The sequence below is a fragment of the Oenanthe melanoleuca genome, chromosome 7 (assembly GCF_029582105.1).
Source record: "Oenanthe melanoleuca isolate GR-GAL-2019-014 chromosome 7, OMel1.0, whole genome shotgun sequence".
Taxonomy (NCBI): Eukaryota; Metazoa; Chordata; class Aves; order Passeriformes; family Muscicapidae; genus Oenanthe; species Oenanthe melanoleuca.
This window is the reverse complement of record NC_079341.1, coordinates 15,202,651-15,219,282: the sequence shown is the minus strand read 5'-3', so window position 1 is coordinate 15,219,282 and position 16,632 is coordinate 15,202,651. Positions and strand designations below refer to the sequence as shown.

General features: G+C 38.4%; 1 protein-coding gene across 1 annotated transcript in view; it reads left to right on the top strand.

The window, feature by feature from the left end:
• The window catches only part of OSBPL6 (oxysterol binding protein like 6), a 95,819-nt gene that overhangs the window by 30,492 nt on the left and 48,695 nt on the right, over window positions 1-16,632 (top strand). Inside the window, 1 exon segment of the mRNA XM_056495824.1 lies at window positions 10,990-11,227. Coding sequence (XP_056351799.1) covers window positions 11,126-11,227 — 102 coding nt within the window. The 5' untranslated portion in view covers window positions 10,990-11,125.

Here is a 16,632-nt window from a genome sequence, read left to right as displayed (position 1 = left end):
GTATGATTTGCTTTGTTATACATATTATTTCAAACAGCAGCTAAGCTGGAAAATTCCTTTGTATGTTATGACTCCAGTATTCTATTCTGGTTTTATAATCTGTGTATGTATAAAAATCAATACATATTAGCAGTCATTTTCTGTCTTTAATATGTTTGGGAAATCAATGACTGATGGAAAATGCACAGCTTTTCAATGATGAGAATATTCTAGAACTACTCAGATATTTCCTTCTGTGCCAGGTGCCTTAGGGCACTGCTGTCCTCATATTAGATCATGCTTTGTGCACAGGCAAAGGCATTTCAGTGTGGTGTAATTTCAGCTGAAATTGTTAGCAGTGTTAGAAGTAGAGAGTTTCTTCTATGACAAATAAATGTTACTTTTGAGTGCACTGTGGTTTTGGTCAGTGGAGCTGAATGTTGCTTTATTAGTATTCCAAAGGTAGGAATAGCAATCTTAGGCATATCTAACAATGGATGTGTGCTGGACCTAGTGTGAGGATAGGAAATATTATGTGTTTCCCTCATGGAAGAGAGTCAAGAGATAACCAGCTGGGCATTAGCAGAAAAGGGATTTTTTTTTGTTGTTGTGGGTTATTTTTGTCACTGATTCGCTCTGTCAGGAACTTTTGGGCAACTGTTTGTTTTTATGTTCAGTTTAATTTCAGTCAACACATCTTAGATTCTGCAGGAGCTTCAAAAGTGATTATTTCATCTCAGGCTCTTTTCAGCCATGTCTGTGATCCCTTATGTAGTTGTCAAGTGCTCGAGACAGTTTTGGTATTTTTTGTTGCCATGAGCAATAATTGTCCATTTTTCTTTTCTGTCTTTCTAATGAAAAGATCTCTGACTGAGGTGCAGAGGAATTTGTGTAGTAACAAGATAAAAAGAATTACTTTATGGTGTGCTCCTGCTCTTCCATGGAAAGTTAGGTTTTAAACATATGTGTCAGTAAGAGAAACAAATAGTAACAATGATCAGAATATTTCTCTACACTTGAAGAACATTTAACATTGTTCCACACAGAAGATGAGACTTAATAAATGCCTAGTGCTGATGAGGATGAAATTGGAAAGCCTTAAGTGGAAAGATAATTGGGCTGCACCAGAGGTAGAATTAAAAAAAATAAATTGATTCTTTTTATCTCTTTTATTTTATTTTTTTTTTTTTTGCGTTGTTTTTTTCTTGGTTGGTTTCAGTTGTGGAAAGGGAGAGGCTGCATTACATTCTAACCTGAGCTCTTGCCATGGAATGGGTCATTAGGCAGCCCAGAATAAATTTTTTCTTCCAAATCAGCAGTGATGACTGAGCTTTGGAATATATTAAAAAAAAAACAGACCTTGAAAATTCCAGTCTGAATCTGAAAATGTCTTGTCATACCTCTACACAAAAACCCATTGTAATCCTCAGTGTATTTTATCAATATTAATTATCTTCACCATTATAAATCTGTGCTTTCTTTCTAACCTGCATGTATTTATCTCCTTTTTTTTCCTGCTTAGATTTTGTTATACCTTTGAGAAGAATTCTAACAATAAATTCCTTCCCCCCACAAAGTGGGCTATAGATTGTCATCCAGTGACACTTCAATCTTCCATTTGACAAACTAAATAGATTGACCTCTATAAATCTTTTATTAGCAGTGATGTTTTTCAATCTTGTGGTCATGCTTATGGTTTTCTCTTGAACCCATTTGTGAATGTCTCTGAAATGCTGACAGCAGAACTGGACACAGTGATTTAGTAGCAGCCACAGAGGCAATGCAGCCTCCCTATTCCTTCTCAGTATTTCCCAGATTACTTATAAGCCATTAACTATATTATCCTGTGCAGCTGTGGTCTCCTTATTATTTGTCAAGCTAATTACTTCTAGGAATAAAACTGCATTCTGATTTTTGATCCTGGATGTGACCTTCCACGTAGCACCCCAAAAACCTTGGTTGGTGGAGCTCTGACTAATCTGCTGGGCTTGAGTCTCCTCTCTCTGTTCTCTATGACCTCACCAAAATCCATCAATTCTGGCTTTTTATTTGTCCCCATAAACACATTGCATTTATATTGAGACAGAACTGACTTTTTAAAATTTTTTTTTTTGCATCCTTCCTACAAACATTTGATGATAATGTTTGAAATCAGTAAAATAGGCAGCTCTTAATTTACTGTGAATTAAAATTTTACTTGGTGGTTTTGAAACATATAGAAAAATGTAATGTTATTGTGGTAGTGGAAATAAAACATGCAGAGAAACAAGAGATAACTTAATAAATGAAGGGCAGTAAAATGCAGCTAAACAACATGGATTTCAAGGGTCACAAGAAACTTTTAGGCTCCTGTGCTCTGAAAGATTAGTACAATTTTGGTGAAAATATTTTATAGTTCTTTTATAAGGGAAATTGGTTTCTTTGCTTTAAATCACTGTTTGGTTGAGACTTTATTAAAAAGCTGCTGAAGTGTCTTGAGGGTTCTAATCTATTTTTCTTTTGTCCAAGTTGCTGAGTGGTAAAGTAAAAAATAATTAGTAAAATAAGGAAATAAAAGGTTTCCAATTTTTATTTTTGAGAGTTTGCTGAAAATTGTGAGGTTTTTCCACTGGAAAAAAAAAGCAGGATGCATAAAACCGTTTTATTCTTTAAAGTACTTCCTGAGTTTTGATTAAAATTTTTGGCTTTTTTTTTTTTAATTGAAGAATGTAGTTCTCTGAAAAATCCTGTATGGAAATGAAAAATCCCCCATCGATATTTTCAGTTTAAAAAATGGGATGTTATAGCATGTACTGCATTCTATTTTTTATATTTTTTTTAATGTGTCCTGGATTTAGGTTAGTCTAGAAATGATGATAATGTCCACCAGTTAGTTTTTCCTGTCTAATGTTTGACTGGTGTATATTGCAGATTGGTGTTTGTATACCTGTGAGTCTGTGTAGCACTGAGCCCTCTGCTCTCTGCAGTGTGTTCAAATGCACGTGGCAGAGGCTGATATTGCTGACTCTGAGCTATGCAGAACATTTCCATGCTGCACAGATCAATAGTGCTCTATTACTGTAATAGCCTGAGGAGCACAGAGCAACAAAGATTTCCTAATGAAAATCCCAGCATCTCATCAGCTGTTGAGTCCTCAGAGGCTGCAAATGGGTTGAGGGTTTATTCTGGAGTTGTGATCTGAGCTGGAGGTTTGGACACAGTGGGACTCCACTGATTGCTGTGAATGCTTCAGGGCCTCTGGAAGGGCAGGGAACCCTGCTTCATCGTGGAGGCAAGCAGAAAATAGAAAAGACAGATGTTGTGCTGTCCTCTTCTTGGCTGAACCTGATTATCTGGTTTTTGACCTCATCCATCTATTTGATGAAGTCTGTCATGATTGTGTATTTTACAGAGATACATGTCCATGCAAGTAATTTTCTTAATATTATTTTTAGTCTTTATATTATTGAGGCATGCTTGGACTAGCCACTCAGGGATAAAAATTATAACTCAGAGTTAAAGAAATCATACCAAGTGTTGGGGCACACAACGTTCTGTTAAAGATGACATGAAATAAGAGTTTCTCAATGTTTGCTGGTACAGCAGTCTCCTGTGGAATATGCTCTGTATGATGTAGGATTACATACAGAACTAGACCTTAAAAGCTAAAAACCTACAGGATTTTCTCACCTGCACACTGCTCCCCTAAAAAACAAATCAAAACCACTGTTTAACCTCAGCACCAAAACAAAGCCTAAGGACTTTAAAAAACACTGCATTTAATAAACTTGGTTGCTCTTTTGCGAAACATCATGTTAATTTATTTTAATTTCCTTGATAATTCTGCCAACAAATGCTTGCCATGGGAGGTTGTGAAATGTAAGGCTGTAAAACATGACATCTATGAAAATTTTTTTTTATTCCATTACTTTCACTGTATTACTGAGTATCTGTTAGTGAAGGAGAATTGGAATCCTAATTAATAATAGTGATACTTTAGACTTTGTTCTTATTGACATAAACATTGTGTCTTAGCCAATTTACTATTTAATCTCGAAAGAGTGTTGAGTTTAGTGCTTGCATTGCTGCTGTGTACATGTGGTTATATATTTAGCTAAATTAGCAAACAGAGTAATCAATGAGGTGAAGGAGATGAGTGCCCACGTGTGACCTCACAGCAAGCCTTGTCAGCAAGCAGGTGATAGCAGAGTTCTGCTGAAGCCCAGCAGTGAAGAGCTTGTAGGAGAAAGGCTGGGTGTGCCATGATCACCCTGCAGCACAGAGGCTGCTGGTCAGTGCTCAGATCATCAGCACTGCTGCTGCTGCTGGCAGTTTGGTCTCCTTAATTTGCCTCTTCCAGGACCACAGAATCATTACATTTGGAGAAGACCTGTAAGACCATAGAATGAAAACACAGGTTAATACTGTCACCAAGTACTGCAGCCACGTCTTGCAAACACCTTCAGGGATGCTGACCCTGCTGCTTCCCAATGCCTCAATGTCCTTCTTTTGTTCAGGGACCAGAACTGGACACAGGTGTGGCCTCACCAGTGCTGGGAACAGGGGGACAGTCTGCCCTGGTCCTGCTGGCCACTCCACTCCTGATCAGGCCAGGATGCCTTTGGCCACCTGGGCACAAACTGGTTCATGCTCAGCTGCCCTTGACCAGCACCCCCAGGTCCTTTTCCACTGGCCTTTCCAGACTCTTATTTCCAAGCCTGTAGCATTGCATGGGGTTAAAGGACATGGTCTTAAAGATATTTTCCAACCCAAATGGTTCTGTTCTCATGGAAATGGCAGACTGTGCTAAGTGCAGTAGTTTGGTTTGTATCAGAGCTCCTTTCCAGGGGTGATGCTGCATGTCACTCATTTCCTAGCTACAGGCAGGATCTAGAGCCTCTTGAATATGGGATAGGGAATGATTTATGGCAGTATTTAGGCACTGTATGCATTGCTGTATATAATATCAGATTGAGACTTTGTATATGCCAATGTTATTATCAATGCCTGGGAACAGACATGTACATTTGTTACCCAAAGCTTCAATACACATTTCTTAAGAAAACATGAAAAGAGCAATGGCAATACAGTCATATGAATTCTGATATCTTCTACCTTAAAAATCATTTAGTGCAATCTAGATTTCCCATTTTTCCTGTAACACTTGATTTATTCCTACTCATAAATATTGGACCTCGAAATAATAATGAGTGGGTCCCTTAGATCAAGGGTTGCTTTGCCATCTTTTAATCAGTGGTTTAAAATTCACTGCTCAGAGGTCTGCAAACAAAACTTAAAATTAATTAATGAAAACCTTTTCTTAAGAAGTTAATACTTTGCTAAAGTGTTGTGGCTGATTCTCAAATAGTGTGTGTAAGGGGATTATTGTTAAAAAAGAAAAATAACAAACTGCTTACTTCCCACTAGTGGTCTATTAAATCACCACATTGTTGCTACTGCACTGAGAAGTTGTATTTCCATTATATTTTAATGTTTGCAACATTCATGTACTGTAACAAAAGCGTGGTTGTGATTTCCCTGCATGGAAGGTCAGCAGAGAAGAGCGAGAGAGGCAGCTGCATATTGCTCATTATGTGAGAACAAAGGCTGGCCTTCAGTGAGTGCTCAAATATCAGATGCCTGTGCTGCACAGCACCACAGAAAACCTCCTCCTCCCCAAGTGAAAAGCAGCCCCCATCAGTCTGAATGTTTTCCTTGAATGAATGCCAGTGACAGTTGCATACTTTTGTTTCATTTCTGCCTAAAGATTCATCTCTGCGCTCTAAATTGTCTTCTCAAATTGCTCCAATGCCACGAGAGATATTAAACACTGAAGTGTTCTGGGCACTCTTGCAGAAAAGACTCAATCAGAGTGAGAAGCAACATAACATTAATCACACAAGTCTGTTATTTGAGTCCAGACTTCATTTTGAGTTACCAATAATTTGTCTTTTATATGGCATGCATTTATTCATAACTCTGGATCTATACAATTTACATATCTGTACTTTGTCACCATTTCTGCTAATAGCTTTTTCACAAACCACTCTGCAGTTGGTGCAGTGGCCCAGGCTTGATGGAACATTTTTAGATTATGGGACAGGACAGAGATTTCCTATTTGGTGTCAGTGAACTTGCCATCCAGCAGTGGCTTGTAACATGATAGCTACATAGTCCTGCCTTTAATTTGCTTGTTTTCAATTCCTCATGCTGCTTTTCTGCTCTGTGTCACCCAATTATTTTGTGCAGTTTATACAGCTTGTGTTTCCAAGTCTTTGCCCAGTTTACTCCCTGGTGCAATGTCTCATGTGATTAAAAAAATTATTTTTCTCCCCAGTAAAAATAGCCTTTCTCTATTTCATTACTACTCTCCCTTTTTTTTTTTTTTTTTTTTTTTTTTAATTTTAGCAAGTAGCTAAAAAATACTCAATTTTAAGATGAAATTTCAAATAATGGCAATCTGTACAACCTCAGACACAATGTGGTTTGTTCATTGAAGAAAAGGAAGAGTAATGAATTTTTATATGGAGATTCAATGTCTCCTTCAGTATTTTGACATTACAAAGCAGCTCAATATACAAAATTCCAGGAAATACTATTAAAAGATGTAAATCAAGTATTGTAACCCAAGATAAAAGGTGATGAGAAATCTCTAAATAATTCTCAGAGCTTCCTTGTCTTTCAAGCTATTTAGTGTAATATTAATATAAAAATAATCACACTCCACAGCTAGGTAGTGAATTGGTCATTCATTTTAATGCATTTGAAATAATTTGGTTTCATATGATAGACAGCAGGACTTCTGGGTAAGCAAAATATCTCTAGTTTGAAAATTAGTGGTTTCTGATATGAAAAATAAAGTGTAATTTCCCTTTTTTATTTAGACAGAAAAAGACAGTAACCCTTTAAGGACAGAAAAGAAATTAAGATTGGGGTGGGGGCAGGGGAGAAGGCTCAAATCATACCACTAATGAACTGAGAATAAATGAGACAAAAATAACTAGAATAATATAGAAAAAAAATTAAAATCTGAGTTAAGTAGACAAAGGATGAAGAATGGAGAATCTGTAGCTTTTTGCCCCCCAGGTCCAGACAAATCATAACAACTGAGATCCAGCATAAATATATTGAGAAAACAATACCTTGACTTCAATGGTTACCTAAAAAAATATATATAGTAGGGAAGAACTGCAAGAAGAGTGTGGAATAGCTCTTAGTTGTAGAAGAGGTATTCAATTTCAGATATTTAAGAAAGTAGAAATTATTTCTTAACTGTACAAGAAAGAATTTTTAGGATAGTAAATAATTTCTTTTTGTCATTCCTGCTTGGTAATTTTGCATTCCCTTATCAAAATAATTAGGTGTTTGTATTTGTCTCATCTGGAGGATGTTAAAGTCATGGCACAGGGTATTTTTCCTTATGCATCAGAGTTAAAAAGGTGTCACTGCAAGTTTTGCTCATAAGACTTGCTCTCTCAATGACTTTAGGCATATTACTTTTCTCTATACATCACTTTACATAAAAAATAAATAAATAACTTAAAAGACAATGTACTGCAGAACCAGTAGATAATTATCATGTTTTAAATTCAAAATAGTTGGGATTCCGAAAAAAAAAAGAAGTCAAGGACAAAACTCCCAGCCTGGCCCCTGATACTTCTGAATGGCCAGAATCTCTCTGCAGTGTCTGCTTTTTACAGGGTGTTGTCTCTTCTCATGTGCTAGAAGCAATGAATGAATCCCCCAGGCCAGTGCCCTGTCACATTTACTGGGCTGAATCCACTTATGGTCCTGAACTGACAGGTGGTTCTGAGCAGCTCATGGGGGATTTAATTGGCATGTGCAAAATGCAGCCTGCAAGTTGATATTACTTGGATATGCAGCAATTAATAACCAACAGCCAATGCTGTTGCCCTTGCCTATGCCATTATTTTTTTTCCAATTGATTTCCAATGAAATAGATTAAAATACTTCCAGGTAGAAGATATATTTGCTGTGAAGTAAAGGGATAATAAAATTTATACTTATATATGTCAGGAAACAGTATCAGAACAAATGCATAATTACCAGAAGGTCATCCCCACTCACCCAAAACCCATCATCACAGTTTTTGAATGTGTTTTTAGATTTTTTTATTATTGTCTAGAAACATACTACCATGGTATATGATCTGCTTCTGTTCCCAGTGAAATCAATAGCAAAATTGCCAGTGACTGATGGAAAAAGCCTGTGAAAAATGTTTCAAGAGCATCGTTTTCATTTTGGTAAATTCAATTTGTTGGCCAAAAATTAGATTTGTAATTGTTTGCTTCAATCATAGTTACAGAGAGACTGGCGTCTCTTTATGTCAGTTCCACTAGATTTATTCCTTCTAACATGCTCTAAAAAAGATCTACTGCTCAAATTTTAAATCAAAATTGGAAGATAGACTCTTAGCAATATAGAAAGGATCCAAATTCCATGTTCAAGAAAGAACTGGGTGCTAACTCTTGTTAATTTGCATAATATTTTATTTTTTGCTGTGCTTACAAGCATGTCTCAAGTACTCCAATTGTCTTTTTTTGACTTTTAACCCTGAACTGCACTGTTTCTTAATCAGAAATTTCTATACATAAGTAATAGTGGTTAAGTATTGAAGCTAATTTTTGCTGTGAAATAGGGCAAGAAGAAATGTTTGCTTCTTTTAGTGTGAAGTAGGGTGGTTTAGTATTTTTGGTGTTTTTTGTTTCATTGTGGTCACAAATCAGTGTGCTTTGAACAGTTGCTGGTTAGGCTCAGCTCTTAGTGCTTGGGGAGTGCAGCAGAACCATCGTGGAGCTTGGCTCAGCTGTGAGCCACTACTTTGATTGGATACCTTTCAAAAGAAAAAGCCCATACTTGACAGGATCCCAAACTTGGCACTATTTACAGAACTGTTTTTCTTGTGTGCTGCTTGTTAGCATTGTGGTGGCTTCTTACAAAAGCATCTCCTGCTTCCCAAGAGCCTTCAGAGCACACTTGAAGTGCCAGACCACTGTCCTTCTGTGCTATTACTAAATATAAATTTTTCCACTTGAGTCAACTGAGTGAAGATCAGATGTTTTAAAAAGGGTTTGATTTTCATTTGGCCAAAGGCTTCTCTGCTAAAAAAAAATTTCAGTGACCTCACAGCTGAAAGTGACTGCAGATTTCCTATTAAATAACTCTAGTGTTCTTCACAGCTCTGTGAACTAGGATTATATTTTTGTTCTGATTTTATAATTTGGTTTTTGATTTAAATGAAAATTGCATAGACCTTGAGATATCCCTGTTGGTATCCCTCTTTGACTGAAATTTCCCTGATGCATTTGTAGGATATGGAAATGCTGTTAAACTAGATCAGTAGTCCCCTGGTATGCTAGGACAGAAGGAAAAGCCTTCCTTTGGGTTCTTCTTCATTAGGTTTTCTCTCTGAAGTTCTGGAACAAATGTGCTGTGCAGCTTGTTTCTTTCTTCCTGCAACCTCTTGTCTTGTAGCTGGCTTTGGCAGCTCCAGCATAACCCATCTTCTCAGGCTTCTTCTAGCAGGAACTTGCCACCCTGAAAAGAACACAGATCTTGCCAAGATGTTCAGGGAATGTGGGCAGCTTGTGCTGTTGGAACAGCCATGTCCTCCCACTCATGTCACTGGGATGCTGTGAGGACTCTGGATAATGTGTGGGATTTGTAATTCCTTGGAGACTCCTTGATGGAGATTGAAGCCCATTCATAAGATATGGATGGTACTCATGCTTCAAAAATACTGGTAACTAATCAATGAAGCCATTCCACTCTCCCTTAGTACAGCAAGCAGAAAAGATGTCTATTTTGAGTCATCACAGATCTTAGCTCCAGCAGCAGCATGTTTCTTAGGGTGCAGTATTCAGAAGCTGGTGGCATGAGGTAAATAATTATTGAGCTGCCTCTGTGTGAGTGCCTGTGCTCAGGATGCTGTTCGTGCATGGATATCTGTTGTGTCTGGAGGAGCTAGAGCTCTGTCTTCAACATGGAATCATTTCTTGAGTGTGCAGTCATGTCTGAGTGTTAATGCATTTTTGTCCTGATCTGATTTAACATGGTGCAGGGCAGCACCTTTCTCCACACCCATCTGCAGCTAGCTGTGCTGTGCTGACCCTTGGTGTGCTGTCAGCACAGTGAATGTGGAAGGGCACTGTTTCAGAATTAGGAGGGCAGAGGAGAAGATATGTCATCTGCCTGAAGCTAACATCTCATTCAGGGAACAATTTTATCCAAGGTTAATGGAAGATCAGACACTGTATCTGTCAGCTGAAGCAAGAGCACGGTGATCTGTTAAACGTGGAGAAGTGTAGCTCCATTCCTGAGCTGTCATGATGTACTTGCAGCATTTTGGTAGGGTTTGACAGGCAGTGTTTGACTATTTATTGACACAAATATCCTCTGTGATGCTCTAAGTATCTGTTTTTCTGTTTGTGGGTGGAAATTGAAGGTTTGGGTGGAGAGAAGCGAGAGCAATTTTCTGCTATTTGTGAAGCAGTGATGTACCCGGCTGAGTAAAGGGAACGCCCCTGCACAGGGCTGGGTGAGCCCTGGCCAGCAGCCAGAGGAGCCCCCAGCCCCAGCAGAGCCTTTGATGCTGCAGGTGAGGGCACCACCTTTGGGAGAGGGACCTGCTTGTTAAAATACTTGCATGGTTCTTGATCTGTCTGCAGGGTTCTTACGAGGTGCTGATCATAACGGGGTGTTCAGTGGTGTCTGTGCTCGAAGGGGAGTCCTGAGGAGTTACTTGATAATGTCATGGTATTATGCAGGATAATGGCCCCTTAACAAGGGTTTGTAAATTTTGCCTGAGGATTACTGTAAGTTACTTTTTCCTTAGGGTTTTTAAAATAATACGATTTTCATTTTCTGTGAGGAGGCAGAGCAATGCATTTGTGTTTGTGCTGGATAGTTGTTGGGGAGGGGAGGAAAAGACTGGGAGATGTGTTGGATTAAATAGTCAGTAGACATCTTTGCTGTTCATTCACTCCTTCTCTCACATTTTTCTTTATTAAGGTGCAGTTCAGCTGAGACTGACTTGCTCTTTGGCCATCCATAAACCGTGAATCAGAAGGATGCAGAAGACTATCCCCTGCCTTTTTGCCCATGAGTGATAAGAGCACAAGATCATTAACACAAGTTTGCTGCAAAGATGAGTTCAGAGGAGAAGAGTGTATCTCCAGCTCACAAAACATCCACTCCATCACATAGAAGTGCCTCCTCTTCGTCATCCTCTCAGAGAGACAGGAGGCAGGTAAGGAAATACTCTGGTTGTTTGTTCCATCTGGTGGGATGATTCATTCATTCCTGTAATGTGGCTCTTACTTAGCTCTAGATTTGCTTACTTATAGCATTGAATGATAGCATTGTAACCAAAAATTGTTGATTTTTTGAATTTACTTTTTCCATTTCCTGAAGTGGCTTGAAAAAGATTTAGAAGCAACATGGGCACTATGTACAGCACTGGAACAGGAAATATATAATCTCATGGTGTAGGAAACATGCTCTGAAGTCTTTTGTTAAGTGGTTTCTTTGGCAGCATGATCCTACAGTTGCTTTAAGTAGTTTTGTCATCTGTGAATATCTCTTTTGTAAATCCAACAACAGAGATGCATTATCACTTTAGAAAGTGGTAAATCAGTTTAAATACCATATTGTTCATCCTTTCTGTAAACACCTAATTTAAGTATTTAAAATATTTTTAAAATGTTATTTGTTTCACTCCAAATTAACACTGATTGCACTGCCTCATAGATTACTAATCCAGTTATGTCAGACTTTCATTTTTAAGAGACTCTTGTTTAGGTGGATGTAATTCTCCAGGATCTCTTTGAGATGAAGACTATATTGATTCCCCTCAAAACAACTTGAGCTTTCCTGTAGGGTGTTTTTGAGGGCTGGGTGTACAGTGTGGCCACAATATCAGTAGGAACACTTCAGAAAATATCAGAGCTATCTACTAGAATTTAGATAAGCTCTTACACATATATTTTACAAAGGCGAAGGTTGATACAGAAAAAAATGGTGACAACAGAAATATATTTTAAAACTCCAATCCATGAAAAAGAGGCAAATAATTAAAAAAAAAATCATTAGCTTAGGAATATTTTCCCAGGTACTTGTATGGCAGCTCTGATACCATTTTCTCAGCTGCTGCTGAGGAAGTTTCTCCCCTTACTTCTTAAGAAAATTTTGAAACCCAAGAATTTATAATGAAAACCGTAAAATTTAAAGCTTTGAATGTAAATAATCTCATCACAAGATACTTTTTAAATGTTAAATCAGGAGAAGAATTCTGATATATGCTCAATAACAGGCAGGAAATGTGTGTGGAATCTTCTGGTAATTTCCATTGCTTAAGTAAATAAAAAAAAAATTTCTCGCAGATGATAAATATTTTCTTTTTTGGAATGTACAGGATTTTGGATAGCTGCATTTAGTTAATTAAGTCTTGATTAGGATATAACCTTTTAATTTTTCATTAGTTCCATCTGGGGCGAGAATTTTGATAGAATTTGTTTAACACATAGGTGTATTTTGTCTCCCACATTTAAGCCCAAAGAAGGTGAATGCAAGACTCACAGGAGCTGCTGGTCTCAGCTAAGAGCATATTTTCTTTGTAATTCTGTAGTTTGACACAACCATCCAACTAGGAATAAAAAATTAAAGAACAAACCCAAAAACCTCTTGGGAATGCATTTTACCATAAATCTAGTGGCTACCAAATCTGTTACTATAGCAATGGTACAGAGCAAGGTGTACCTGTCATCACAATGAAATGGATGCTTAACTTTTAGTTCATATTTGATCACGGAAACATGAAGCCTGATTTTAAAATAATACCATAAATGTTGATGGTGTGATGCATCCAGAAGATCCCATAAAGTGTGATAATGCTAAACCATGTAAATGTGGATGGCAAGGGCTGCTCCTGGTGTTTGGTTTTTTCCTTGGTTGTTCCAGTGTTAAAGGCAGGATGAATGGTGAACAATTTCTCCTGCAGAAAGGAATGGAGCTGCAGTGTGCAACGTGGCATGAACTGCAGTGGTGCTGTACCCAGGGAAAGGAGCATGCACACTTCCTCTGTGCTTGTAGACACAGCAAAACATCCATTTCATCCACTGAAACAACTGTATTTTTAATTTCTTCCCTTGCTTGTGGTACTGTTTTTGCATGTTTTGGTTTTCATAGGCTTTTGCCTAAACAAAATGATAGCTAAAGGATAGGAATTTTGGTTCAGACACTGTTAGATTTTTACTTGAACAGGCTTTAAAATTCTGTCTTGCTGCCCTTCTTTTCCACTTTAGCTAGTGGAAAAGCCCCCTTCCAAATTGGTAATATAAATGAATATGGAAAGTGATGTGACTGGATGAAGTGCCAATGTAGCTTTTATTGTCATAACACTGGATATTTCTAGATGGTTAATGATTGAAACGTTCTCATCATATGATTCTTGTCAAAGTCATACCAGCAATTATGGAACAGTTTCCCAATAAATTATGGTGCAGGAGGCTGAATGAGAGTGAACATGGCTATGATAAATCATTTCAGGACAAGTGGAAAATGTCGTGCTGTATATAATGCTGGCATTTTAATGTAGCTTTTTTATTTGTACAATATACATCACCTAAGAGAATTAGCAGTCAGCAAAAGCTTTGACATTGCCAATTTGCAGGCTCCATGACAAAGTAATAGATAAATGAATAGACTAATGAAGCCAGAAATAACTAAAAAAGGGATTGCAGATTTTTGTCGTTCATTTTTGTTAAAACCATGTTTGATTTGGAGGGTTAGACAGTAGAAGGCCCAGAAACCACCTGTTTTGTTTAACCCCTGAGCTGGACAAGGTGACAAGGCAGTTGTCACAGCCTCAATGAGGAATACTTCAGAAGGAAGCAACAGTTTTTCCTACTGTGGAACTGTTGCAGAGCATGAAACCTGTCACTTCCACTGTCAATACGAGTATTCATACAAAAGGTAGCACAAAAAATGCAATTCTGATAGCCTTTTTTGTGGGCCATACTGATAAGGTAGATTCTTGTGTTTCATCCCTCAGGAAACTCTGAAAAGGCTACATACTGCTGCACAGCAAAATGGAGGAAAACTAAGAGCTTTTAAAAGTACAGCTGAATAAGAATCATATGTTGTATATTCATTTTATGGGTGTGAATTCTTAATGAATAGTCTGTGTTTTATTTATTGACTAAGTATGCAACTCATAAGACACACATTATATATTCTTTAAAATGTGTGGGTACTAATACTGTGCTGAGAAGAAAGAAGTAAATACATCATAGGGTGATCAGCTGTTCTCTAGCTCTTTTTGTGATTTTCTTTATCAGTTTGGTTTTTCAACAAATCCTTGGTTCTTTTCCTACACCACAATCTCAAAAGAAGAAAAGCTTTTGGTCCTACTGCATTTAGCCTTGTTGTGGTCACCTTTCTACCAGGAGAGCTTTCATATTTTAAACAACTGCTGTCTTTTAGCCATATGTAAAGAGTGGAAGGTGGGGGCTTTGAAGGAAGAGGAAAAAAGATTTTCCAGAGCAGCAATGTGCTTTTCAGGTTTTAATATGGCTTTTTGTTTGTTTTGGGTTGGGTTTTTCCCTTCTGTACAAGCAGTATTTACTAATAGAAGGGGTGTACACAAGGGATTCACAGAGGACTGAGTTTGGGCTGAAGATATTTGCCTGGCTATGAAATTTTAAAAGCAGAGCGTGATTCCAAGGCTCTGGTCTTGCCCAAAGGTCTGCACTGGAAAATGCCTGTTTAGCTTTTTACAACCACTGTATTTTAATTGTCAAAGTAGTCTCCTGGAAGTGGTATTTCCTAAGGTGAGGATCAGCATTTTTTAGATGCTTAGACAGTGCTGCTCATACAAGATTCCAGTGTGATTTCACCTAATGTATTCCATGAGGAAGAGATGTCTGAGTGCATTCATTTGCCTTTTTATTCTGGAAGTGGGCAGCAGCCCCCATGCTTGCTCAGGCCTCTCAGCCTGATGTGACATCAGGGAAAAATGTTCTTGTTGGTTACCTGTAAAATTCACTTCTTCCTGTCTCTCTGTGACTTCAGAAGAAATAAAGACAAGGATGGGCAATTGTCTGCAACTTAGGCATAAGTACAGACCTGAGGACATGCAGCCATACTCTGGGCTTTGCTCTGCAGCAAAGCACTGACTTCTAGAAGCCTTTTTACTTTGCAGTAGTTTGTGAGAATTGTTTTAATAATAATTATTAATCTCCCTGAGAGTTTCAAACTAAAGAGGCTACTAAGTGCCAAGTGCTGTTGTTACAGTGATGTAAGTCTCTTTTCTTGCTTTTCCTAATTAACTCTCTTCACATAAAACTATTGAAGCAGGATTAGAGCAGGAAGTGTTGAGTACTTTAAAAGCAGCAACTCACTGGAGCAAGCAAATGTTCTGAGGGAGCCAAAGAATGAAATGGCAAAATTGTTAACAAAAACATGCAATTACTCCTTAAATTGATTAGTTGCTGCTACTCTACAATATTTTTTTCTCTTGTGTTCTTGGTAGAGAGTGAAAATGTTCCTTAGGTTTGGAAGGTGGTGGGTGACAAAATATCTGAAGCAGTGTAACTTTTCAAGCTGTAGAAAACTCATGTAACGTTACATTAAGTTCAGTGCCATAACACTTGTTAAAAATGAAATCATAAGACCAGTAAGATTTTTGTCATTTAAATGATAAGATTGCTGAGTGAACATTTACTCTAGACACAATCAGCAGGTGGCTAAACTTACAAAGTGAATCTCTCTGGGCTGCAGGTTTGTCTGGGGATGGGATAGGCACCCCTGCAAGGGAGGCTTGCAGGGAATGGGCACAGATGGGTCCCAGGGGTGAGGCAGACCCCCAGGCAGTGATGCTGATGGGGGCACTGGAAGTGTGAGACATTCTGCAGTGCTGGCAATCCTGGTGGGAGTCCTGCTGGCACACACTGGCACAGCAGGTGCCCAGGATCCCAGCAGCCCTGCTGCTCCAGGCTGGCTCTGTGTGTCTGTGTGTCTGTGTGTCTGTGTGTGTGTGTGTGTGTGAAGCCAGCCTGCAGGCACACAGCAGGTGTCCTTCATGTTGTGCCTAGAATTTACCTGACAGCAAACAGAAGAATTAAATCTGTCCATGTGCACAGGATGGGCCTCTGTGGTCCGTGCTGGAGATGGTTGGATCAGGACTGCTCCTGCCCTTGGTAAATCCATAGAGCTTTAGAGACAAGATCCAGGGCACAGGCCAGGAGATTCATACATGCAGGTGCTGTCTCTTCCCTAGAAAGACTTGGCCTTAAAGCTTTGAAGAAGTAAAGTGCTCTGGAGCAGCCAAGGAGAGGCAGAGACAGCATTTATACCAGGCTGTCCCAGGGGCACATTCTCTGAGCTGCAACATTGCTGAGTTCTCCTGCCCCTAGAAGTGCTTTACAGCTTGCATGGAGAATGCTGAAGTTCAGATGTGGGCTATGAAGAATGATTTATTTAAAAAAATATATTTTAAAAAAATATCAGTTTGATTGGAGATGGTGCCTGTAGCTATCTTCTATGACAAAACCAGGGAAGTGGCTCTCATAAAAGCTTAGTTACCCATGCAAATTATGACAGATAATTTAAGGTGGTGTTTTCAGAACATGGTCACTTTTGCATTTCTCTTGTCTC